At 42.8% G+C, this 24,673-nt stretch overlaps 1 protein-coding gene across 1 annotated transcript in view; it reads left to right on the top strand.

Moving 5' to 3' along the window:
* Dnah7 (dynein axonemal heavy chain 7) overlaps positions 1-24,673 on the top strand; it is a 253,456-nt gene that overhangs the window by 206,055 nt on the left and 22,728 nt on the right. The window contains exons 55-61 of the mRNA XM_060368356.1: positions 3,525-3,701; positions 6,259-6,420; positions 7,328-7,528; positions 12,156-12,317; positions 14,841-15,026; positions 18,409-18,546; positions 22,640-22,870. Of these exons, the coding sequence (XP_060224339.1) occupies positions 3,525-3,701; positions 6,259-6,420; positions 7,328-7,528; positions 12,156-12,317; positions 14,841-15,026; positions 18,409-18,546; positions 22,640-22,870 (1,257 nt within the window). The remainder of the gene's footprint in view (positions 1-3,524; positions 3,702-6,258; positions 6,421-7,327; positions 7,529-12,155; positions 12,318-14,840; positions 15,027-18,408; positions 18,547-22,639; positions 22,871-24,673) is intronic.

Genomic DNA, 24,673 nt, shown 5'->3' with positions numbered 1-24,673 from the left:
TTTGATGTTTTGTTGTTGCTTAGAATTTCTGGAATTAGAATCTAATGCTCATAAAGGTTTAGTCTTGAGACTTCCTATTTGTTCATTAATAGAAATTGAATATGAATGAACAGTATTGCCATCTTATTGGATAGGAACCTTGTCATTATACTTTGATTATTCAGTGTTGAGACAGTCTACATAGACCAGGCTGACCTCAAATTCAAGATGCTCTTCCCTCAGCCTCTGGAATGCTGGGACAGGTGTGTGCCCCACACCTGCTTTTATTCCAGCACTTATAGGTGTGCGTTTACTCATCTGTGCCTTTGTCATAGACCCATTGAGTCTAAGAAAGTATTGAAAAACAGATTTAAAGTCTAATTTGGACCATCAGGATGACTCAGTGGGTAAAGGCACCTGCCTTAAGCCTAGTGACCTGAGTTGGGTCCCCAGAACCCACATGCTAGAAGGAGAAAACTCCTGCAAGCTGACCTCTGACCTCCATATGCTCATGCACACTACCCTTCCCCAACACACCAAATAAATAAATAAATAAATAAAAGTCTAACTTGAACCTGGATATTTCTTCATTGGTTCTCAGCAATGTAAGGAACACACATGTGCTGACTTTAGAATGTGTTGTGATAGGCTGATGACTTTTAGTCACAAATCTTGTTCAAACAGATACTGCAGAGAGCACACAACTGGTGTTCGGAGGCACTTGTAAGTCTTTCCAGAGGATAGTATCTACGGTGGATACTGGCACTTGTAAACTGCTTCTTCAGCTGAGGAATGTTCCAAGCATGCGGGATTGCCACCCTGGGCTCAGGGGTTGTAGTACTGTTAGGGTTCAAGAGTCACTTGAAAGACCCCAGACTCAAGTAGTCTGCAAAAGCAAGGAGCATTTATTCTGCAGAAATGTTCCAGCATGCAGGGGCCGCCATTCCATAGAATGGGGACCACAAAGTGAGCACACAGGCTCGATTTAAAGGCAATGAGGGCATTTCCAGAAGGAGGGAGGGAGCCTTTCCTTTCATTGGTTAGTGGTGACTCAGGAGGTTTAGGGTATTTAGGATTGACTAAATATTGAGGAACTTTCCAGAGTTGCTAAGGACTTTTCCTCAGGGCTGAATCATAATACTTAGCTCAAGCCCATGTGTTAACCTTTAAGCTAATTGGCTGCCTTTGCGCTGCAGTTTTTCCAGAAACTGTTCTTCTATGTTCTGAAAAACAGAAACTCAGGCCAAGTTAGGCAAAGTTGAAAATGAAGCCTGTCATGGAGTCTGATTAGCCAAACAGATTGGGGCCTTCTGGGGTCTCCTAGGGGCTTTGGAGTTGTTAGACCTCTCAGTACGTGCAGCACCATCCTTGTATAATGGCATCCATTCTGCTGGCATGACCGCAGGGCCTTCCCAAACCCTTCCCATCACTCCTTCCTCTGAGGTAGCCACTTGCTGGGCTCACCTCCTGCCTTTTATGGTAATTAAGCTCCTGTGGAGATGCTCACAGAGATCCATGTGGCAGGACTGATCAGTGTGTGAGAGCAAGATTAAGAAACAGAGAACAGGTATTTGTGACTTCAAAAGCGAGCAGACATACCTGTTCCAGGGTTAAAAGTGCATTTGGCAGTTACTTCTTGAGACATAAGCTGAAGTCAGGTAATTAAATAAATTATATGTATGATGTTAGTCATATGACCATCTATAGCTGTAACGTACTATCAAAGGAAATGTGAGTGTCAGAAACTGCAAGTACATGTGAAACAAAAATATGGTTCTTTAAAGAAGGCTTTGAAGGAGTCTATTGGCATTTCAGCACTGCAGCATGTCATTCCTAATTCTGCTTGGTAGTCTTATAGTCAAAGGAGAAAACTGAATATTTAGCAGAGCAAAGAAGGCAAAAAAAAAAAAAAAAAAAGAAAGAAAGAAAAGAAAAGAAAAGCGAAGCAACTCTCAGGGGATCTGGTGCTGTAGTAGCAGAATGTGGTGCAGTTCTCATGCGCAGTTTCAAGAGCATACATGCTGTTCTTAGAAAGCCAAAGAGCAGACATTGTCCTTTGACCCTATGCCCATGCCTGACACTGACTGCAGGACTGAACTCCTTCATTGGTAAGGCATACATCTGAAGAATACTGTCAATTTAACCCAGCATAAACCTTTATGTTACTTACCTGGAAAAAGATTCGCTAGCTTTGCTCTTGCCTATTGAAGATGTTTCAAATGAGTGTCGCGACAAATCTCAGAGCAAGACAGAGGAGGGACTGTCTAGAGTTAGAACTCCAGCGCCTGCTGAACGGTCTCTCTTGCTTTTCTTCAAGTCTAGTTTCTTTTGTAATTAGCTTTTCCAACGTTTTGCTGAGCTCTGAGGAAAACAGCAAGAGCAAGTAAAGACAGAAAGTAATTCTTTATAGCTTGGAGGGAGCATGTTGCAGTTTGTTGAGATTGGAACAGGAATGATGTCATCTGACCTGTTTAGGTCATACCTGGGTTACAATTAACTGGCACTGCATCCCAGAGATGGCGGGGTAGATCCTCACTGGGAAGCAAGGGCTGACCTCGATGAGGCTGGCCATGTCCTTATTGTTAGCACATACCCACTGATGCAGAGACCCCAAGCCATAGCGTTCTACTTTCACAAACAGGGCCCAAGCATATTCTCATCTCGGAAAATCCGCCAGCGTAGCATGTCTTGTTTCTTAGGAAAGAGCTTGTGTCTGTTTACAGAGCTCTGCCTCCCCCAGACCTTGACTGTATCAGGGCTTTCGTAAAGATGTGGGGAGGCTGCGTAACGTATATGATATTTGCTGCCTCAGAGAGGTGGGGATATAATCTGTGTTTTAAAACCACAAGGCCTCAACTCTGCACAAAGAGCTCCAGACCACTGAGGAAGGGGGAGAGGAGGAGGAATAGTCTTCCCCAGGAAGAGCACAGCAATTGTCCAACAGCAAATAGCCCTGAAAACGTACATACGAGTAACTTTGTACAGACTGAGCAGATTGTGTTTAGGAATCTATGTGTATTGACTACTCACATACGGGTATAACAACAACTAATGGGAAAATGTCATGAATTTTAAAGAGAGCAGGGAGGTGCCTATGGGAGGGCTTGAAGAGAGAAAAGGGAAGGGAGAAACTATGTAATCATAAAAAATAAAAGAAATAATTTTAAAACTAGGTTTTTTTCTTCTCCATGTCTCGGATACTCATTAAAAGAAATTAAAGTGCCTTGAATCTGGTGACTCATACCAGTCATCGGTAATTTTTTGAATCATGTGTAATTGTTTTTCTGAAAGGTATTTATGTACCCAGTAACAGCCTGGATCTATCATGGCTAGCACCTAAGCTATAGAGCCAGAGTCCAGCTTGTTTTATTTTGAGAGAGGGTCTTGCAATATGGCCCAGCCCGGCTTTGAACTTGTAAGCCCCCTTCCTCAGACTTCCCCAGGCTGGGATCACTGGCGTCTGTTAGCACACCCAGCAATCGCTCTGTTTAGAAACTCCTTGAAGATTTTGACTCTTCTTTCAAATATGTTCTCGCCCCTTTTAGGTTATTCCGATGTTGCAGGAATTCATAATCAAGAAGTTGGGGCGCCCTTTCATTGAGCCGCCCCCCTTTGATCTGTCCAAGGCGTTTGCAGATAGTAACTGTTGTGCGCCACTGATCTTCGTGCTGTCTCCTGGAGCAGATCCCATGGCTGCTCTTCTGAAATTCGCTGATGACCAGGTACCTCACAGTGACAAAGCTATCTGACACTGTTGCATTCCTTTACAAAAATTAATGTTTGCCCTAACGAAAGTCTTAAAGGATACGAGAGAGCTAAAAATTGTCACTCAACCATAGGAAGGGCTTAGGATTCTGAAACTTGACAAAGCTCCAAGAAAATGACACTTTATGGCAGTACTTAAATTAAAAGTGTCTCCTTACACCACTTGTGAAACTAAAATCAGGGGTCTCTGGTTGTGGTGGCACATGCAATTAGGATTTCCTGAAGGAGGCAGAGGCAGGAGGGTTGTGAGTCTGACACTAGGCTGGACTAAAATTGGGGGTTGAGGAGCATTTGGTTTGCTTTGCTCCATAGCATTTATGCTGGTACATGAGCTTGGTTGATTTACATTCAAATCCAGCAAGTCTCGGGTGAACCTCTGGTCTTTCCCCTCTTCCTTATCTCTAAAGGAGGCCAGCCCTCTTTCGCTCTCAGAGCGGCTATGCATTATAGCCTCATTGCCAGTACAGTGTGCTCAATTATCTATACTTGTAAGAGATTTTAAACCATATCCAAATTAATTTGCTCTAAGTGTTCTAATGCCGCATTGTCTAAACAAGAAGTAGTGAGCAGGTGACTGAAGGTTCTGAGTTGATTTTCTGCATTTTGATTTAATCCAAATAACTTGTGTGGTAACACGTTTGCAGTTTCTAAAACCAACAGGGATGATTGCAAGGAGGTCATGGCCTGCAATGGACTTTGGTGGGCAGAGGTCATGACGGATAGTGAACTTTGGTGATAGATGTTACTCATGTTTTCTCTTTGAAATTGTATAGAAGACTTTGAAGTAAACGGTGGCATCTCCATTTCATAGTGAGGGATACCAAAGCACAGAAGGGATAGTTTTTTTGTGGAAAGCCACGTGACCTTAAGGTTAAAGTAGTCCCTGTTGGGTCACTTCATACTTGAATAGCCTGGATTTTGTATTAGTGTTATGACTGTCTGATAAAGCACTCACTACTTGTTTGAGAAGTGTTGAGATTTGGAGGTCATGGTAAAAGATGGGGTGCTTTAAGTGTCAAGGTAGCATGACCATTCATTCCCAAGGCCATCCCAGTTGGACTGTGGAGTCTTGCAAAATGGAAGCGGGCCCACTAGTTGGGACAGAGATCTTGGAAGTCAGATAAGGAAGAGTGGCAGCTCTCTGGCGGATTCTGAGATTCTGAGTGGTGGTCGCTCTAAGAGTCCGTCATTCATAGGGCCTGTCTGAACAAATCAACACTGCCTCCGCCTCCTTTTGAACTGTTTCCTCTTCCGTGCCTCTTCTGTGTTGGGCAATGTTGTCATTCCCTGGCCCCGTGCCTGTCAAGCTTCTGCTCTGTCTCTGATTGCCACCTCTACTTTTTTTTTCACAAAGTGTTTTCCCCCCACAGAGGTAGTGCCCATGCACAATGAGCAGTTGGAGAGGGCCCCAGATCCATTCTTCCCCTGTTCCTGTCATTGGAGACCTCTTCCAGGAAGTCTGGGGACAACTACCCTCAAAATGAGGAGATCCAAAAGCCACAGTTGAGCATGGGAAACATTCCCACAGAATTTCTTAAGGAAGGTGATGACTGGGAGTCAGCGGTTAATGGTTTTGGTCTCCCAATTTTATCAGTATCTATCTAAAGTAACTGACACACTCACTCCAGGGGACAGGATAAGTACATCTTCTACTTCATATTTTCCTTCTTAGCTTTGTGTTTTAGGGGTTGCTATATGACAGCTCTGTTCTTTAATCTACTTCTTGATTAAGAGTCCTCTTAGTGTTTTTATTTTCTATATCTTATATTGTAAGACCTGGGGTCTCACAGCTCAGGAGTTCAATTGTGCCCTTCCCAGAAACTCCCCCAGACCAAGACTCGTTGCAAAAGCAAGAGGTTTATTAACCATTGTACAACAGGGTCACCCCTGCTGGTCAGCAAAGAGTGGCACCGGGAGACAAAGGCCTTTAGGTTTTTAAAAGAAAAATTGCGGGAGATTTGAAGTTCTAGTTTTGGCAATTTGGGATTGGATGAGGAAGCTATAAAGTAAGATAATTGGTTAGTCTTAGGTGCTCAAGCTTGGCCAGTCCTGCCAAGTGTGGATGCAGCTGCAATTGAAGGTGGGGGTGGTTAGCTCATCCTTGAAGATTAGGGCTGCGGGCTCTTGGCTGGAGGTCAAAAGCTACTCAGAAGAAGTCTAGGTTTGTTGCTAAGAAACGCTATCTCAAGGACAAGGGTCTGGTCGTTCTTTTGCTGAGTGAAGGTCATTGCCTGCTTGCCCCCTTTTTTTATATCTGTCCTACAGATAGGGTCACATTCCTTCACTCTCTGAAAAGGTACTAAGAGGCTTTAGCTTAACCTGGACCTAAAACTCAAAACTATAGGCTTTAGAAGACATATAGGTTACAAAGTTAACCTAACCCTTTCAATATCAACAGCCAACAGCCCCACAGAATTTTCTTTTTATTACCATGATCATTCCTACATATTTTCATTTAAGTGTTGATTAGAGCATAATGATGCTTAGTGATACCTTTCTTATTCTTGTACACAGGGCTATGGGGGCTCAAAACTTAGCTCTCTATCTCTCGGCCAAGGCCAAGGGCCCATTGCTATGAAGATGTTAGAAAAAGCTGTCAAGGATGGAACATGGGTCGTTCTTCAAAATTGTCACCTTGCCACCTCTTGGATGCCAACTCTTGAGAAAGTTTGTGAGGTAAAAATGCAGATAGACATTTATTAGCGTGTACCTCTGCAGTCTAACTTTTGATACACATACCGAGGGCCTCATTTCTCGCATTGACAAGCTGCAGGTTATCCTTGTAGCTGGGTCACAGGAAAAATGGGTTCACATTGAGAATTGTACCTGAGATAATAGAGGAATAGAGACCCCCTTTCCAGAAGGCAGTTCCCGTCCAGTGTGTCAGGGGATTCTTGGCCCAGAGGAGCAGGCGTAATGATGAGAGAAACCCCAGTTTTACAGCAGTGACCATGCCTACAGCAGTTACTCCTAGGCCTTAATGTCACAGTGCTACTGGAGGGCTCCATGACCGCCGGTGTTCAGACCTGAGAGCGCTAGCAGTGATAAACACTGACGCTTCAGGTACATCTGCTCTTGCCCTCTAGAATACCCTTCTCTCTCAAACAAAGGAATCCAGCTTGGTGTAATGTAATTTGGGAGTAAGTGAGTGCTTACTCCCAAATCTGGCTGCAGCAAGAGGAGGGTTTAGTCTTAATTTAGCCCTGGGATGAAGAATTGTTTTTGTGAATATTTCAGAAATGTTAGTGCATACATGAACATGTTAAGAAACCTTTAGTTTTTGAGCCAGGTCTGAACCACACAGCACCTCTGTAAGCTGTATAGTCATGTGACCCACATAGCACCTCTATAAGCTGTATAGTCATGTGACTTAATTTTAAAGGAGACCGACAATGCTCTGGGCCTTCTCAGTGAAGTGCGGTGATTCAGGTAGAAATGAATTTTGAGCTTTTGCTTATATTGCAACAATCCTATGTCTATTTTATAGATGCTTCCTTCTCTTATCAGACTTCCTTCCTTACATGCACTGAGATGATTTCTCCAGTCTTATTTACACTTCTGTTTCTGATTTGTTTTCTCGTAGGAATTAAGCGCAGAAACAACACACCCGGATTTCCGAATCTGGCTAACTAGTTACCCTTCTCCAAACTTCCCTGTTTCCGTGCTGCAGAATGGAGTGAAAATGACTAACGAAGCACCAAAAGGATTACGGGCTAATATCATCCGATCATACCTCATGGACCCGATCTCTGACCCCGAATTCTTTAACAGCTGCAGAAAGCCTGTTAGTGATGGCTAAGTCCTGTCACCTCAGCCCTGTAAAGCAATTCAAGAGGCCCCCGGTGATCGGGGGATGTGTGCACAGAGTAAAACTACAAACTAAATAGGTCTCCTGCTTGGCAGCACAGTTGGTTTTGATTACTGATTATTGACTGTGCTGAAGTCAATGTTATTAATATTTTATTTTCATTTTACCACTAGCCCCACTCCTCCTCAGCTGAGATATTACGGAGTATCATTAATAATGTAGGCTTCTGTGGAGAAAGTCAGCTGTAAGCCATTCCCAGCCCAAATTTGCAAGGCTGGAGTACTTGTTCCAGGATATGAACTGAGCCCTTTACTATCTGGAACCATCTCTCTAAATTAAAACATAAAAACATTTCCTCCACATAACCATAATGAGAGCCAGAATGCTTTTCCTTCTCGATTGATGGGACTCATAAGGGTCTTTTCTGAAGCCACCAGGCAGGCAGGGAAAACACCCACTGTTTTCATGATTAGGATTCTGTCTGAGTGTCTGTGACCTAAAATTGTTTCATAGTGTTTTGCTGTAATTAGAAATGGAAGGACTCTTTTATAGGAGGTTATGAACCTTGATAAGTTTTGCCATTCAAAAGCTCACTGTCTTGATGTCTGAACAGTATTTAAGTCACATCAAAGGAAAGCACTAACACTAAAGTATGTTCATTATGCAAAGTTTGGACACACACAGAAAGAGAGAGAGGACAGAGAGAGAGGAGACAAAGAGGAGGGGGAAACAGAAAGAAACAAATTCACACATATCTATTTAAAATGGAGTCAACCTTGCCCTGAACCTCCAAGACCTGTGTATGACTGTCTTTTGCACTGACAAGGCTTGGAGAAAGCTGCTGACTCCCATACAGGTAGTGAGGACATCTCCATATGATAAGCTGGACAGAGCCCCTTTTGCAAGTGTAATGTAACCTTCTCCTTTTCCTAGATTAAAGCTTCTGTCCTGTAGTAATCACATTTTATAGGTAGAGGCATTAATGAAACAGCTCCAACCCAAGATAAAATCTCATTAAATCCCCTAACACTTTACCTTTTTACATTTTAAATTTTTATTTGGAAATGATTTTATATTTACAAGAAAACTATAAAGTAGTATAAGGAACAACCTCTATTGTCCTTTTCCATATTTACCTGCTGTTAATATTTTACACTATTTGATCTGTTGTTTTGTGTTTCCTCTCTATGTATCCAAATACATTAGTATCTATGCATACATACATTTCCTCTTTGTGTCTCTGTTTCTCTGTCTCTCTCTGCATCTCTCTGTCTCTCTCTATGTGTGTAAGAGACTCCTTGTGTGTGCACACTCTGAACCCTTGGCATCCATGGAGGATTAAAAAGTCTAGAACTTTTCTCAGATACTCATGCACATATGTTTCAGCTTCATACAAAATGGTATGACATTTGCCTATAACTTAGACATATCCTCCTATGTACTAGCTTAAATAATTTTAAGTAACTTATAATATATAATAGAATGTGAATGGTACATAAATATTTGTCAGTTTTCTTGTGCGGGGAACAAGATAACTACATATTCAACACCAGCACAATCAAAAACATTTTAATCTGAGGCTGATTAAACTAATGAATGCAGAACATGTATATGTGTGTATATGTATGTACACACACATACACACACATTGAAGGTAAGCTAGACATATCATGACCTAAAAACTTTTAGGAGGGTCTAACATTTTGACATTGAGACCATGTTGACACCTACAGAGTTCACACCTGCAAGCCATATAGTCAAATTCCCAAAAGCTCTCCGACTGTCGAAAGTTTTGTGTCATGTTTAGAGGTATCCTGGGGTGCATGTGGCCTGCAGGTCCCAAGTTGGACATTTATGTATGTTTCCGGAATAGGGAGGCCAGTATCGTTGGTCACTCTGTCATGTGTTTCCGTGTGGTCAGCAGCATGGTTCCCATGTGTGTAAGAGCACTGGGGCACGGTTCAGAGTCATGTTCACCTGTAACTGTGTTCCCTCCCTAATGCTGTTTCCGCTTCGTTCCTGTGGTGCTGGGGGTCAGGCCCAGGCCTGTGCATGCTTGGCAAGCGCTGCACCTTTGAGCTTGCTCCCAGGACTCTACACCCTTTAACCCGAAGCATTTCCTCAGCCCTCTTGCCTTACAACACGGGCATTTCTGAAGAATGCACTTCATGATAGTGCTTTAACATGGAATTTACACAGTCAGAATCTGTGGGACTTTTTTTTTTTTTTTTTTTTTTTTTTTGGTGTTTTGAGACAAGCTCTCTCTGTGTAGCCTTGGCTGTCCTGGACTCGCTTTGTAGAACAGGCTGGTCTCAGACTCACAGTGATCTACCTGACTCTGCCTCCCCAAGGGCAGAGATTATAGGTGTTCCCCACTGTGCCCGGCTTGTGTGATATTTTCTGATGATTAGATTCAGCTTTTTAAATCTTAGCCAAATTATTAAGTAGGTGATACATCCTCAGCGGATGAAATTAATTTTTATCTTCTAAAAAGACGTTGATTAGTTCCCCCTCAGACTGGTTTTCTTCTGTCATTGTTAGGGTGTTCCACCCTCCATCCATACTTAGCATCTGTTGAGTATCTTTCATCAGTAAGTGCTTTTTCCACAGCTGCAGCACTCAGAACTTTTGACACTTGGCACTTACTCCTCACAAGCAGTGGCCCTTCTTCCCATGTGTTTATCCAGTGTTGGCATGGACATAGGTATTGTTAATTTCCCCCAGTGCTTTGCAATGAATTAATCGTGAATTTTATACTCAAATTGTTCCAGTTTTGTCAATGGGATCGCCATTAAACTGGTTGTGTATGTATATCAGCTTTAGGAGTTCTGTGCTGTTAGCAGCTCACGCTTCCTAATGCAAGATGTCCAGGCTCATTTCAATCTATCATGAGTATGTCATGGAGCCAGCCATTTTTCTGAAGAGCTCCGCTTCTTTTGAGTGTTGGATAGTATTGGAAACCACAATGAATATTAAATGAGTTCCCTGACACTTAAATATAGCCATGCATAGTGACATGTACCTTTAATCCCGGCACTGTGGCAGGCAGATCTAGAGTTATACGGAGAGACTCTTGTCTAAAAAGAAAAACAAAAACGAAAGAGAGAAAATAGACATACAAATATAGAGATACACATTTATCTCACACACACCCTTCAGAAGTGATGAATACATAACAGTACAGTATTTTCAGTTTCACTGCATCTTCCTGCATTCTTGTCTTTCTTCATTTCACGTTGTTTGTATTTTCTTTTACATTGAGACATCTGTTAATTCTAACAATTGTTAATTGACTTGATCAGTGATTCATTATGTATAAAATAATTCAGCGTTATGCTAGCATGTTTATTCAATTTCTTTAAATTTATGCTACCTCTTTTGTTGTCAAACATGTTCCTTTAAGTCTCTCTCACTCTTCTTGTTTCCCATTCTCTTTTTCAAGTTTATTCTATGAGAGAAACACTATCTTGTGGGATAAAACTGAGGCCTCCATGGGATTTTTCTGATTTTTGCTAAATAAAAAATATACAGTTTCTTTCAGTTGCAAGGATATGGTACAATATGTAAATTACTGCACTGTTATTAAAAATGCAGGCTTCGGGTTCTCCAAGCTCTAACCCGGAGTCCCTGGTTAGCAGGTGGCGGCCTCCTTTTCATAACTCCTGGCACAGCTGGCAGCCTTTAGCTGTAGTGGTTCTGACGCAGGACAGGACAAATGTTCCCAATCTCAGCTGGGAACTTTTTGGTCTAGGCATGGGTTTAAAGCAACACTCTCCGTCTTCCCTGCCCGTTTCCTTTTGATGCAGTCTGTTTCTGGCTCTCCAGCGAAGTTTCCTCAGACAGTTCTTACTGTGAGGTTTCCTCACGACACGGTACAAGCTGTCTTCCCCAGCTTCCCCCACTCCTCGGGATTCCCACCAAGTTGGCCCACTGCCTGTCTGTTTCCCTCTGGATCTTCTACCCCGTAGCAGCAGATTGTTCTCTTTTCTCTTCTGAGTTTTACATTTCCCACAGTCCCCAGGTCGGGTGAGCGTCAACTCTGATGGTCCACTGATTTCTTCCTAGCCGGGATGACCGTCTCCCCTTCATGCCCTTCACTAGGGTGGATGAGAGCAAGCTGACTACCATCACAGAAGTTACTTTGTCTGTGGAAATGGCTCCACAACTTTGCCTCAAGCTCTGTTGTTGGCATTCAGTATTCTTGAAGGTTTTAGAATTACCAGTTTAGGTCAAATTATCTCCTTTGAAATTTCTCCACAATGGTCTGAGATTAGACATAGAATTCATAATTCTTGTGTTTCTCCAGTTGGGAGCCCTCCCCCCAAAGAAAAAAACCTACTGTAAAATTCAAATTAGATGAACTTGCTCTGTTTTCTGGAAACCTAGTACACATAGCCATGGGTGCTGCATGAGTTTGAGTATGAACGGGCACATTTTTGCCTGAAGCACCCGTAGAAATACACTTGTTTTAGTTATTTTGGTGATGAAAAGAATCCCATACCATTTATAAAAGCAAAGGAATTTAGCTATATTAATTTAAAAACCTTGCAAACAATGTTCACAGGAAAAAAAAATGTCATGGGACAATTTCTTCTCGTTACAGGTAGAATTCAAGAAACTGCTTTATGGCCTCTGTTTCTTTCACGCTTTGGTACAGGAGAGGCGGAAATTCGGACCCCTGGGGTGGAATATTCCTTATGAATTCAATGAGACAGATCTGAGGATCAGCGTGCAGCAGCTCCACATGTTCCTGAACCAGTATGAGGTACCGTAAACAGCACAGCAAGGATATTATCTCTTTACTCTTTATCATGTCGTAAGTGTTGGTGCGGGGACTTCTGATTAAATCTGCTCTTATAAAATAAATTGCAAAGCAGTCCCCAACAGCCTATCAAGTAGTACATTATTATAACAGGAAGTTGTAACTGCTTTAGGAGGTAGTTAGGATGTCAGTTTGTCTCAAAGGAGCCTCTGTTTTATCTTTTATTTTTGACACATAGCCACCTGTGGGGATTTGAGAAGGAATGATGTATTTATTATGAAAAGACTGTAAACCAGCTAGGCTTAGAAATGGGGTGGGGCAGGAGGATCAGTATTTTTCTTTTCTGAAGCACAAATTCACTTCTTGAGAAATTAAGTTTTTGTTTTTGAGTCTCGACTCTTTTGTCTAGAAACAAACTACTGAAAACTCTCTAAAAGGAGGAGGCCTCTCTGGAAGGAGGCCAGAGAGCCTAACGTCACATCAGGCTCCCTTCACACTTCACAATTCTGATTCTCTCTGGGGCTTTTGTTACTGTTTTGTTTCCATTTGGAGCTAGGGTTTCAATGTGTAGCCCTGGCTGGCCTGGAACTCACAGAAATTCTCCTGCCTCAGCTCACCAAGTACTGGGATTTAAGTACATGTGCTGATGCATCAGCACATCAATGCTTTCTTTTTTTCTTTTCCCTTTCTTTTCCCCTTGAAGTACCATTTGATTTCCTTTCCCAGGCTGGACTTGAACTCACTCTGTAGGCCAGGCAGGCCTTGAACTTGAGATGCTTTTCACAGTACTCTTTCTTCCCTTCTCCCCTCCTTTCTTCTCTCCCTCCCCAGCCTTTCCCCTTCCATCCCAGTCACTTTCCCATTTTCTCCTTCTTGCATTCTCCCTCTCTCAGGAACATCAAACACTGAGCATGATGGGAACCTTGTCAACTGGGTTTAAATAAGTTTGAAACTTTGAAAGCTGTTCTGTAAATCACTGCAAGCACCTGTAAGAACAGGGAGCTCCAGCCTCCCTTCACCCCCCTCCCTAAAGCAAGTTGTCTAAATTTTGGCAGAATCATACTCAAGTTCAGTTGGATAGCTTTAATTAAATCTATCACTGGAATATAAAAAAAATTCAGACTTTTAATTTGCACACAGGGAGGAATGAATTCTATTCCAATAAAAGCAAACAAGAAACTAAGTAAATAAAGATGGAGGGCTCAAGTGGCAGAAATAATCAAGTGAAGCATAAATGTGATGAATTGTTTTCCTATAGTAACACCTACAAAACGAAAGAACAGAACTAGTAATAGAGACAAAATACAGTGCCAGAGGGGGAGGTATCCGAGCTAAAATAATTGTACAAAAGCAGTGCGGAACATTTTTAGTTAGCAATTTCAATATCTGGAGAATATAGTCTACCTTAAAATATGGTCTGTAGTGAGGAGTTAGTTAAAATATGTAAGTATGCAAGTTTGGTTTATCACTTAAAAAGTCAAATCCATGGAATAAACACAAAAAAGAGAATTTGAAATACAAGACCCCATCAGTAGGTACAGAAAAAAAAAATCATTTGACAACATCCCATATCTATTAGTGATGAAAACACTCTTGGTAAACTAGGCCTAGAGAAGAACCTGTTCAACACAGAAAGGAGTATTTTCCTAGCTACTGTTCTATTTTTGTAGACATAATGACCATGGCAATTCTTAAATAAGAAAGGATTTGATTGGGGCCTTGATTACAGTTTCAGAGGATTAGTTCATTGTCATCGTGGTGGGGTGCATGCATGGCGCTGGAGACGTAGCTGGGAGCTACATCCTCATCTGCCGGCCAAGAAACGGAGAGACTGGGCCTGGCATGGGCTTTTGATGTTCAGTCAGATCGCTGTTCTGCACCCACACAGGGAAGCCAGCTCTGTCAAGTAGGAAGTATGATGAACTTCGCTTGTCACACAAGGCAAGAAACACCTGGAGTTACCAACGGCCAGAGAGCCTGGGCGCCCTCCCAGAGAGACAGGCACAAACATGCTCCCACCATCGCCTGCTGCTGTACTTCTGCTCTCTTGATTTTAGTCACCAAATGACAGCCACAGAAAAGTAATCTAGAATTACAGGCAAACAATGTCAAGAATAGAACTACAATAGGGAACATGGCAGGTATACAATACCTATGGAAGAGAGGAGTGAAAGGATTTAGATATTAAGTGGTGAAAAGGAAAAGTCTGACCTTATGTTAGAACAAATATATATACAACTAAGACCCTCGCAAGTATTTTAAACTATTATTAATTCAAATTATATTATTGAACAATAAACAAATCACAACAGATCAGAGGAGTTTTAGTCCCAGCATTGGCTAAATGGAAATGAAATAAGCCAAGAGAACTGTCACGGGGAAAACTGCAGTAATTAGCAGGAAAGCGTATAAAAGTAGAGTGTGTTATCGCAAGCTTTTAGGAAGCTGTTTAGCTTGGCCACCGCAGCCAGGCTGTGTGCTGCTGGCATCTCCTCGCTGGCTGGTGACTGCGGCTCTGAACCTTAGGAACTCCCTTACGATGCTCTGCGGTACATGACTGGGGAATGCAATTACGGAGGCCGGGTGACGGACGACTGGGACCGGCGCACGCTGCGCAGCATCCTGAACAAGTTCTTCTGCACGGACCTCGTTGAAAAAGCAGACTACCAGTTTGACTCGAGTGGCATCTATTTCGTCCCTCCTCTCGGTGATGTAAGTACGCCCCCTTTAAGGAGCCTAAAATCAGGAGAACAAGGAACTCCCAGGGACTGGTGATAGAGCCTCTCATGGTGACTTCCCAGCAGACTTTTAACCTTACTGTTCCCCCTGTTTTGTGCTTTTCTCAGCTATGTAGGAGCAGAGCACACACAGTGTACAAAGGCAGTTAGGAGGTTCCTATTCGCTGCAATGTGAGCTGGGTCGCCTAGTGACTTGAAATTTTACCTTCTTGAGCTTGATGTTTGGGTCGAAGGACCTTGTCACAACTTAAATGAGTACACACATGCTGGGGATCATAAAATATTAGCAGTAACAATTAACATTTATACCAAAGTAATCTTTAATCAGTGCTAAGTCATGATTTCACTGCAGCATCAAATTAACATTGTATCATTTTTTTTTATTCCTTTACAAACAAGGAAGCAGATTCATTGAGGCTGACTGACCCGTCAAAGGTCACTTAAACAGAACGTGGAGAACCACTGGGGCACAAGGCCATTGCTTCCAGCCCTGTGCACTGCCTTCAGAACAATAGTGCTTAGATACTTTCAAGGGCTTTCCAGCATACTCCACTCATTTCTCATTTGATTCCCAGGGTCAAATAATATGCACTGGGGTTGAACCCACGGCCACATGGCATGGGAGACACGCAAAATAAATTGATAACCCCAACCCATCATTAATTAGGGCTGATGTTGGGGGTAAGGAGACCAATAATGATGAGTTGTTAGGTGGTCAGAAAAAAGGGGGAGGACGACATGTATGTTTCATGACCCGTATCATAAAACTATTAGTGATAAAAACCTCCATGGCCATGAATTCATGTATGTTTTTTTATCTTTTTTTTAATTCTTTATTAATTACACTTTATTCACTTTGTATCCCCCCTGTGGTTCTCTCCCTCCTCCTGTCCCAATCCCTCCCTTCCTCCACGCTCTGCATGCATGCCCCTCCCCAAGTCCACTGATAGAGGAGGACTTCTTTTCCTTCCTTCTGATCAAATTAGGTCTCATCAGGAGTGGCCACATTGTCTTCTTCTGTGGCCTGGTAATGCTGCTTCCCCCTCAGGGGGAGGTAATTAAAGAGCAGGCCAATCAGTTCATGTCAGAGACAGTCCCTGTTCCTATTACAACGGAACCCACTTGGATACTGAACTGCCATGGGCTACATCTGTGCAGGGGTCTTAGGTTATCTCCATGCATAGTCCTTGGTTGGAGTATCAGTCTCTGCTCAGAGTTTTTGGTTCTGTTGCTCTCCTTGTGGAGTTCCTGTCCTCTCCAGATCTTGTAGAAATTGTGGTATGTCTACACAATGGAATATTACTCAGCAATAAAAAACAAGGAAATCATGAAATTTGCAGGTAAATGGTGGGATCTGGAAAAGGTCATCCTGAGTGAGTTATCCCAGAAGCAGAAAGACACACACAGTATATACTCACTCATATAGACATATAACATAGGATAAACCTACTGAAATCTGTACACCTAAAGAAACTAATCAAGAGGGAGGACTCTTGCTAAAATGTTCAATTCCTATCCAGAAAGGCAAAGAGGATGGACATCAGAAGAAGGAGAAAAGAGGGAACAAGTCAGGAGCCTGACACAGAGGGCCTCTGAAAGGCTCTGCCCTGCAGACTATCAATGCAGATGCTGAGACTTACGGGCAACCTTTGGGCAGCGTGCAGGGAATCTTAGGAAAGAAGTGGGAATTCATGGATGTTTGCGAATGATTATATGAGCACTGGTGAAAGCATAATTTTTGAGGGTTAACTTCTTTTTTATTTTAAAATTTAGTTTTATGTGTATGAGTGTTTTGCCTACATATATATGTGTATGCTTCATGCATGTGCAATGCCTGAAGAGGCCAGAAGAGGGCATTGGATCCTGTGGAAGCAGAGTTGTAGGTGGTTGTGAGCCACCTGCTGAGGGTGCTGGGAACTGAACCCTGGTCCTATGCAAGAGCTGCAAATTCTCTTAACCATTGAACCATCTTTCCAGCCTCAGAAAATATAAATTTTGATGCAAATTCATATAAATATATTACAAAATGTGTGCACATGTGACTAAAAAGATGTGTAATATTAAAGATTGGGTATCTCAGAATTAATAAAACAACATTTATTCCTAAACTTCTGTCTGTTTTTCATGATGAGAGTAAAGTGGAATAAACCAGAAAAGATCATTTTAATTGTGATGAACTAAAGAACAGTCGCCAGCAAGGTGAGTGTGGAGCGTGTGTCTATAATCCTGGCTGAGGAGACTGAAGCCAAAGTTCAAGGCTAAGCAGTGTGTGGTGGAGCACGCCTTTAGTACCAGCACAGAGGAGACTGAGACAGGCAGATCTCTGAGTTTGAGGCCAGCCTGGCCTGCAGAGAGAGTTCCAGGACAGCCAGGGCTACATAGAGAAACCCTGTCTCAAAACAAAAACAAACAAACAAAAATCCAAAGGCACACAAAGAGTCCAAGGCCAGACTACATAGTGAGACCCTGTCTCAGCACACAGCAAAAAAGTCACTAGGAAAATATAATACAGAATTTGTCTAGTGATTCAGAAATGCTGGGGTGTCTTGAAGAGTGATAGAACCTTTCTCAGCTCTTAGCGAGCTTGTCTTAGGAGACTGAGGTCCTGGAAACCTGACAGCCACCAAGACTGTTCTGAGCAGTGGCTTTCATGGCCTGGCCTTTCAAATTTGGAGAATGAAATCCGTGCATGGCCTACAGAGGGTGAGGTTAGAGAGCTTTTATAGATTCATAGGTGGGGACGTAAGAGGGATTGTAGACAGGGAGAGAGGAAGGAAAGGAGAGAAGAGAGCGGAGCAGAGGAGAGGCCCTGAAAATACATACTGCTGAACTCTTAGTCTGGGGCCTAGTTAAAGGACTTATGCGGAAACAGAGTTGAGTGAGTGCTGGGTCCAGATGTCCAAACGTAAGGAGTCCAGGTACTTATTCCAAGTCTCAGTCCTCACATAGCCTCGGGGCAGAGGTGCTCAGCTCTAAGCAACAGAGGAATAAGGAAACAGAGGCAGACTTCTCCTCTGGAGTTCTGGCTCCACCAAAGCCATTCTCAGAACTGCTGCTTCATCGCTGCCCAGCTGACCAGTTTCCATGCCCCTCTGTCGTTGCTAGGGTAAGTTCCTAAATTATATTACCAGAAACCGCTTTCCTTGTCAAAATAAATGGCACATTACCTTTTTCTCTCTAAACTTACCCATACTGTTTAGCCTTGTCCCGAGCTGAAAGAAGGGAAAACACTCAGCATGCAGGCTCACAGGCTCATCCGCTCCGTGGCTCCAGGACTGAAAAGCGTTGTTTCTGAGTCAAGTTCTGCCTCATAATTGACGTCTAACCTCCTGACTTCTGGCCATTCATCTTTGCAGCACAAAAGCTATATTGAGTACACGAAGACCCTGCCACTGACCCCAGCACCAGAAATCTTTGGGATGAATGCCAACGCCGACATCACTAAGGATCAGTCGGAGACGCAGCTGCTGTTTGATAACATTCTCCTTACCCAGGTGTGTGCTATGCGATTCATGGCTCCTGAGCTGGAGCCAGCACACATCTCTCTGCCCCACCATCAGGCGCAGGCTCCTGACAAAACTGCCAAAGAAGCTCTCAAAGCAAAAGAAAAAACATTCCCACAAAATCCCTTAATTATGGACTTGAGCGTAGAGAATGTGGGCATCTGGCGTTTTCTTTTCATCAGTCCTGCTTTGGAACAAAAGCATATCTTTGAGTCCCTTACTTCCAAGAATTCCAGTTTGTTTTGCTTTCATGCCTAAGCCTTGCCCCAAATACAGTGTTTATTATCTCCCTTTCATTTAGGTAGGAACTGACATTTTAAAGATGCCTGGGAAGCATTTTGGGAGCAGGATCTGTGTAGAATTTTACCTGTTTTACTTTCTGGTCTCCTACTGATTCAACAGCAGTTGCCTATTTTATGATTCATCTTTATTTAATATCCAAGGACATTTTACCTAATTTGCATAAAAGTTCTTTTTACACTGTTTTATTAGATTTCCTAACACTTTAAGTATATGATAGCAATATCACAAAAGGGATCTAAATAGATAGTTTATTGGTGGAAGGTACACAGCCCTGTTGGTGGAACAAATGTGCCCAGGTGAGTAGAAGGGTAAAATCTTAACATCTAAAATGTGGGCAGCAGTCTGTGCATTAAACAGTTGTTCATCCTGCATCCATCAAGAGGCATTCTCTTTCCTTAGAGGATAACCTCACTTGTTTATAATCTTTGAAAGCAAATTAATCTAGTTGCCAAGAGTTCCCACAGAGATTAAGTAAACTAAGGATGCCTGACTACTCAGCCAGGCAGAGGCAGGTGTTTTCACGGCCTCCCGGCATGAAGCAGTGATGGTTCCTGTTCTTATGGTGCAGGCTTCTCCTTAGCACTGCTTTGTCTTTGTAGCAAACCAAGGAATGAGGGGCCGTTGTCGTTCATGTTCTATAGAGAGGAAAATGAGACACAAGAGGATTAAGTAGTTGAACTAAGGTTGGGGAGTCCAGTTTCAAGGCGAGACCTAAAGCCAAGCGGTGTGACTGTCACTGGTTTGGCTGAGAACCTGTGTTCTAAGCTGCTCTCCTGTACTCTCCTTTCACATTCTGTAGATGCATCAGACCTGAGACTCATCCACAGAAGGCCACGAATCAGGAGGATGTGGGGTGTGTTATCACAAAGCCTCTATTTCTAGCTTCTGTTAGTATACCCATTAAAAACTATTCTTGATGCCCATTTCACACATTGATGACATGAAAACCTATCACTGACAGAGTACACACAAAGTATATGAGCAAACACGGGTAAGTCAGTCCTGAGGAACTGATTCATTAGAAGCTTGTCATATGTGAAAGCCCGATGGCAGGATTATTTTAGTGTCTTCGGTTTTATTTAAACTTGCTGGTGTGTGTCACGTGGCAGAACCCTAAAACAATGGACTCATTCTAACAGAAAATGGCTCAGAACCAAACAAATAAGTTGGATATGCCAGGGTGTCTCCTCAGTCTGTGATTACACAACCTATTTCATACTCCTTGGACTCAGACTGGCAAGTGTGACTCTCACAGTATGTAGGCGATGGCTCCTGAGTCACAGCTCAGAGACAGAGACCAGAACTGCAGAGCTCTGCAAGCCAGTTCATGGTGACAAGACTTTTGCACTAATGTCCTTAACTAACACATCTCAGAGAAAAATGGAAGAGGCAGATACCAGAGTCAAGAGTATAATTATTTTTTCAGTGATCTTTTGTTTGTGCTTACCAGTCACACTTTATCTTAAGAAGGAAAATTATAAGACCAATATGCTGTGGAATCTCTAAAGGGCTAAACTCTTCAAGGTCTCTTTTAGAATAGATCCCACTCATCTTTCCCCAATTAAAGGAAGACCACCCAACCAGGTGAGGCAACTCATGGTAGTAATGGCAGCACTTGGGAGGCCAAAGCAGCAGGATCTCAAGTTCAAGGCCTCTCTGGGCAGATCAGTGAGCCATGCACCTCACCTTTTTCATGTGTACTGTTGGGTGTATTTCTGTGCCTGTGTGTGTGGGCAGGTGTTGAAGTCATAAGATGGAGTCAGGTGCGCTGGAGTTGGAATTGCAGGCAGCTGTGAACCTTCCAGCCTGGTGCTGAGAACTGGACTCGAGTCCTTTGTAAGAGCAGCAAACACTGGTAACTGCCAAGTCGTTTCTCCAGCTTCTCCTTCGCCTCAAACTAAACAGTGAAAAAGGGAGAAAGGGCTGGGTTGAGTGGCAACTCAGAGGGTAGTGTTTGTCTGGAATAGTGGTTCTCAACCTTCCTAAGGCTGAGACCATTTAAGACAGCTTTTAGTGTTGTGGTGCCCCCAACCATAAAATTATTTTCACTGCTGCTTCATAACTGAAATTCTACTATTGTTGGGAATATTCGTGTAATGTAGTGTAATTATCTGTGTTTTCCAACCATCCTTTTGGTTTTTCAAGAAAGGGCTTCACTATGCAGCCCTGCTTGTCCCAGAACTCACTCTGATGGTCTTAGGTGACCCCCGTGAAAGGGTTGTTTGACAAGCCTCCCCACCCCCAAAGGGGTCACGCCCCACAGGCTGAGAACCACTGGCCTACCACATGTAGGGCCACAGTTTCGACTGTCAACATAGGGGGGAGGGGATGACCTTAGAAAGCTGTAGGTGGTGACTGTGGCGGCACAGAGGAAAGGCAGGAAAGGTGGAGGAAAGGCAGGAGAAATGAAAAGCCACATCAGCACTTCCAAACGAGCAGCACCCTGCACCTCCTGATGCTTCTCACCAGGCGAATGCTGCTCTCTAAACCCACAATTCCAACCATGTGGTTTGGGGTAGATAAGAAGGCTGGCTGAGTCGCCAAAATAGTTTTCTTACATTTTTGGTTGGTTATAAGCCTGAGGTTGTGTGTGTGTGTGTGTGTGTGTGTGTGTGTGTGTGTGTATGTGTGTTATTTTTGTAGGTTTCATGTTTTCTGTGCTTTAGTACAGCTCCTGCTAGGAAGTAGAATAATTTTAATACATTTATGTCATTTTAGATGTAGGCCAAAGTACAAAAAAGGAAATTATTCTGTAAAAGCAATAAAAAGGAAGATATTTCACTTAGTCTGGGCCCAGCATTCATTATTTTTTCCTTCTATTATTTGGTTTAAATATTAATTGTAAACTAAGTACTTTGGGACTGTAAAAAATGTTTATGGGCATAGTTCTTAATATATTTTTTTTTTACTAGCAGGCAATTAAAACTTGCCAGCATTTAATTGCTTTATTGTCTGATTTTTATAAGCTCCTCTAGCAGTATGTGAGGTAGGTAAGAAATCTAAGTGAAAATGATAGTATTCACAGAATAGAATGTTTAATATCAATTGTAAGGAGACCAGGAGATGTAAACTAGGAAGGAAACTAAAGTCAGTTTTCCTCTGCTGGAAAAGTGTGAGCTCGTCAATGTGCCCGGCAGTGTTTCTCCCCTCCCAGCACACCCCTCGGAGGACATTTGTTCTCAGAATTTTCTAAAAGCCATTCCAGAAAACGTAGATTCATTTACGAGATGACACGGTAAACACAAAACACAAATTACACCCCATGTGCCTTTCTAGCTTCAGAAAGGAATCACTAACACCCTCCCATCCTTTCTCCGTAATGGGGCCTCCTAAAGGAAGGTGAGCCTGCTCTCTTTGCCCTACAGGCCCGAGCAGAACACGGTAGCTGCGCTTCTAGCAAGCCGGCGCAGCAGTTACTGGCAAATAGATTTCGTGGCAAGCTTTCTCAAGACACGGCCACGTTTCCTCCTTCTCACTGTTGGTGGTTGTCATTGTCCAGTTGCTCGGTCAAGGGAAACGCCTGCCTTAGAGGGCACAGGACGGACACATGTCCCCTAAGGTCCTGCTTCTCTAGACACATCACAAGGGTCTCCTTCCTCCCGTCTCACGCTCGTCTCTCAAAACTTCATGCCCCATGGCTCTTGCAATCATTTTGATAAATCTTATGTGGAGAAGAATTATCGATAGAATAGACAGAGTCATCCTCAGATTTACCTGCCAGTTTTCCCCTCTCTTCTGTTTGGCCTCTATGAGGGTGTTTGTAACAGTTTGACTTCTTCAGTCTCGTTCATCAGGTTCCGGAGGAAAGTCGTCAGATGAAGTAGTAAACGATGTGGCTGGGGACATCCTGGGTAAACTTCCCAGCAACTTTGATATTGAGGCTGCCATGAGGAGATACCCGACAACCTACACTCAGAGCATGAACACCGTGCTTGTCCAAGAGATGGGCCGCTTCAATAAGTTGCTGATAACCATAAGAGAATCGTGCATCAATATTCAGAAAGCAATCAAGGTAAGGTGAGCTGAGCAAAAGAATCACTAAGTTAAACAGCGCACTTTCATTGATTTAGCAAATAGTTCTAGGTCTGGAATTAGTAAAGAGATACGTAAGTATGAGTGTGCACACTGAGGAGACATTTGCTAAGCCATAAGGAGAACAAGCCTGTATATTATCAATAAAGATAAGCAAAACATTAAACAAATACAATCAGAAGAGTTAAGGATTTATTTTATTTGCATTTGTGTGTGTGTATGTGTGTGTGTATGTATGTGTGTAGGCACTCATGAAGGCCAGCAGTGGGCATAGGATTCCTTGAAGCTGGAGTTACAGTTGTTTGTGACCCACGCTGTGTGGATGCTGGAATCCACCCTCCTGTCCTCTGCTATGACAGTCAACGCTCTTAGGCACTGAGCCATCTCTCCAGGCCCATACACAATCTTCATGTGATTAGTTCTTTAGAAATGAGGAGGAGAAGTGAGGAGAGTGTGGTGTGTTTGAGGAAGGCGGAGGCAGATTCTCCTGAGGACAGAGCCTAAACGACACTAAAGAGGGATGTTGGGACCATTAAGGGAAGAACATGAGGCAGATGGTTCAACAGTTGTAAAAGCCAACAGCAGTGCCAATGTGGCATGGACCAGAAACATCAAAAGAAGGCTGATGGGGCTAGAATGGGGGGGAAATGGATGTGTGTGCATGTATGTAAATGTGTGTGTGACTAGGAACATGGCCTTGCCAGCCATGGCTAAGATCTTCAATTTTCTTTCAAAATACAAAGACATATTAGGAGATTTCAGGGAGTGTGATATTTCACATATTTTGAAACTCACTCCTTCCATGGCCAGGGAGGATTGTGGGGAAGCAGAGAGGTAGAGGAGTCAAGTGACGTGTCCCAGCTGCGCGTGGTGTCAAGTGAAGAGAAATGGCTATCTATGTGCCATGCAGGCGACAACTGAAAACTGATGGAGGGGCGAGCAAAAGAGGAGCTGGTGACAACTCCCAAGCATTTAACCTGAGCAAGTAGAAGGTCTAGGAACGGGCACATTTGAAGGAGAAAGTCAAGAAGGATAGTCAAGTTATTTCTGATGTGTTTAGAGTCAGTGGAGGGGTTGCTATTAAATGCCTGCATGAGAGTCCATGGAGGAAGTGAGGGTGGGTAAAACTTCCAGTCTATAATATGTTGATTATAGTCGGAAACAGAATTCATAAACTGCTCAGATATTTTGGTAGCACTGATGAACGGGTAAGTTATCTTGGAGTCAACTTCTCCTATTCACTGCTTTCCCCCTCTCTCCCAAACCACTACGAATGTGCTAGAGTTTTCTTTCTTGGAGTTGTCTCTAACTGTTTTCTAAATATTTCCTTTATGTGGTAAAATAATCCAGATTTGAAAATCCTAACTTGCAGTGACCTCTGTGCGTGAGGTAGCAATCTAACCATGTTTTACACTCTTTTCTCTCTGTCTTGATGAAATTTCCCAACCAATTTAATTGAGAAAAATTATACATCAGGGTTGGTAACATGTAGTTTTTAAAATATTGTTATCATGAAAAGGATAATTCCAAGCTTATAAATCATTATTTGTGCAATAGGACAAATATCTACTTCTTACACTTATATAAATGTAACCTAAGGACTATACAACTTTAACAAAGATACATATTGTTGTACTATTTTGTCAAGTTGTTTCTTAATGTTCTATTAAGGAACTTAAAAGAAATTGTAGATAACTAGTTTAATATCTTATTTTTATGATTACTAAAAATTCAAAACTGGGGCCTGGAGGAATGGTTCAGCGGCCTAGAGCACTTGCTGCTC

Source organism: Meriones unguiculatus, chromosome 15 (genome assembly GCF_030254825.1).
Source record: "Meriones unguiculatus strain TT.TT164.6M chromosome 15, Bangor_MerUng_6.1, whole genome shotgun sequence".
Classification (NCBI taxonomy): domain Eukaryota; kingdom Metazoa; phylum Chordata; class Mammalia; order Rodentia; family Muridae; genus Meriones; species Meriones unguiculatus.
Note: the sequence above shows the minus strand (reverse complement) of the source record. Positions and strands in the feature narration are given on the sequence as shown.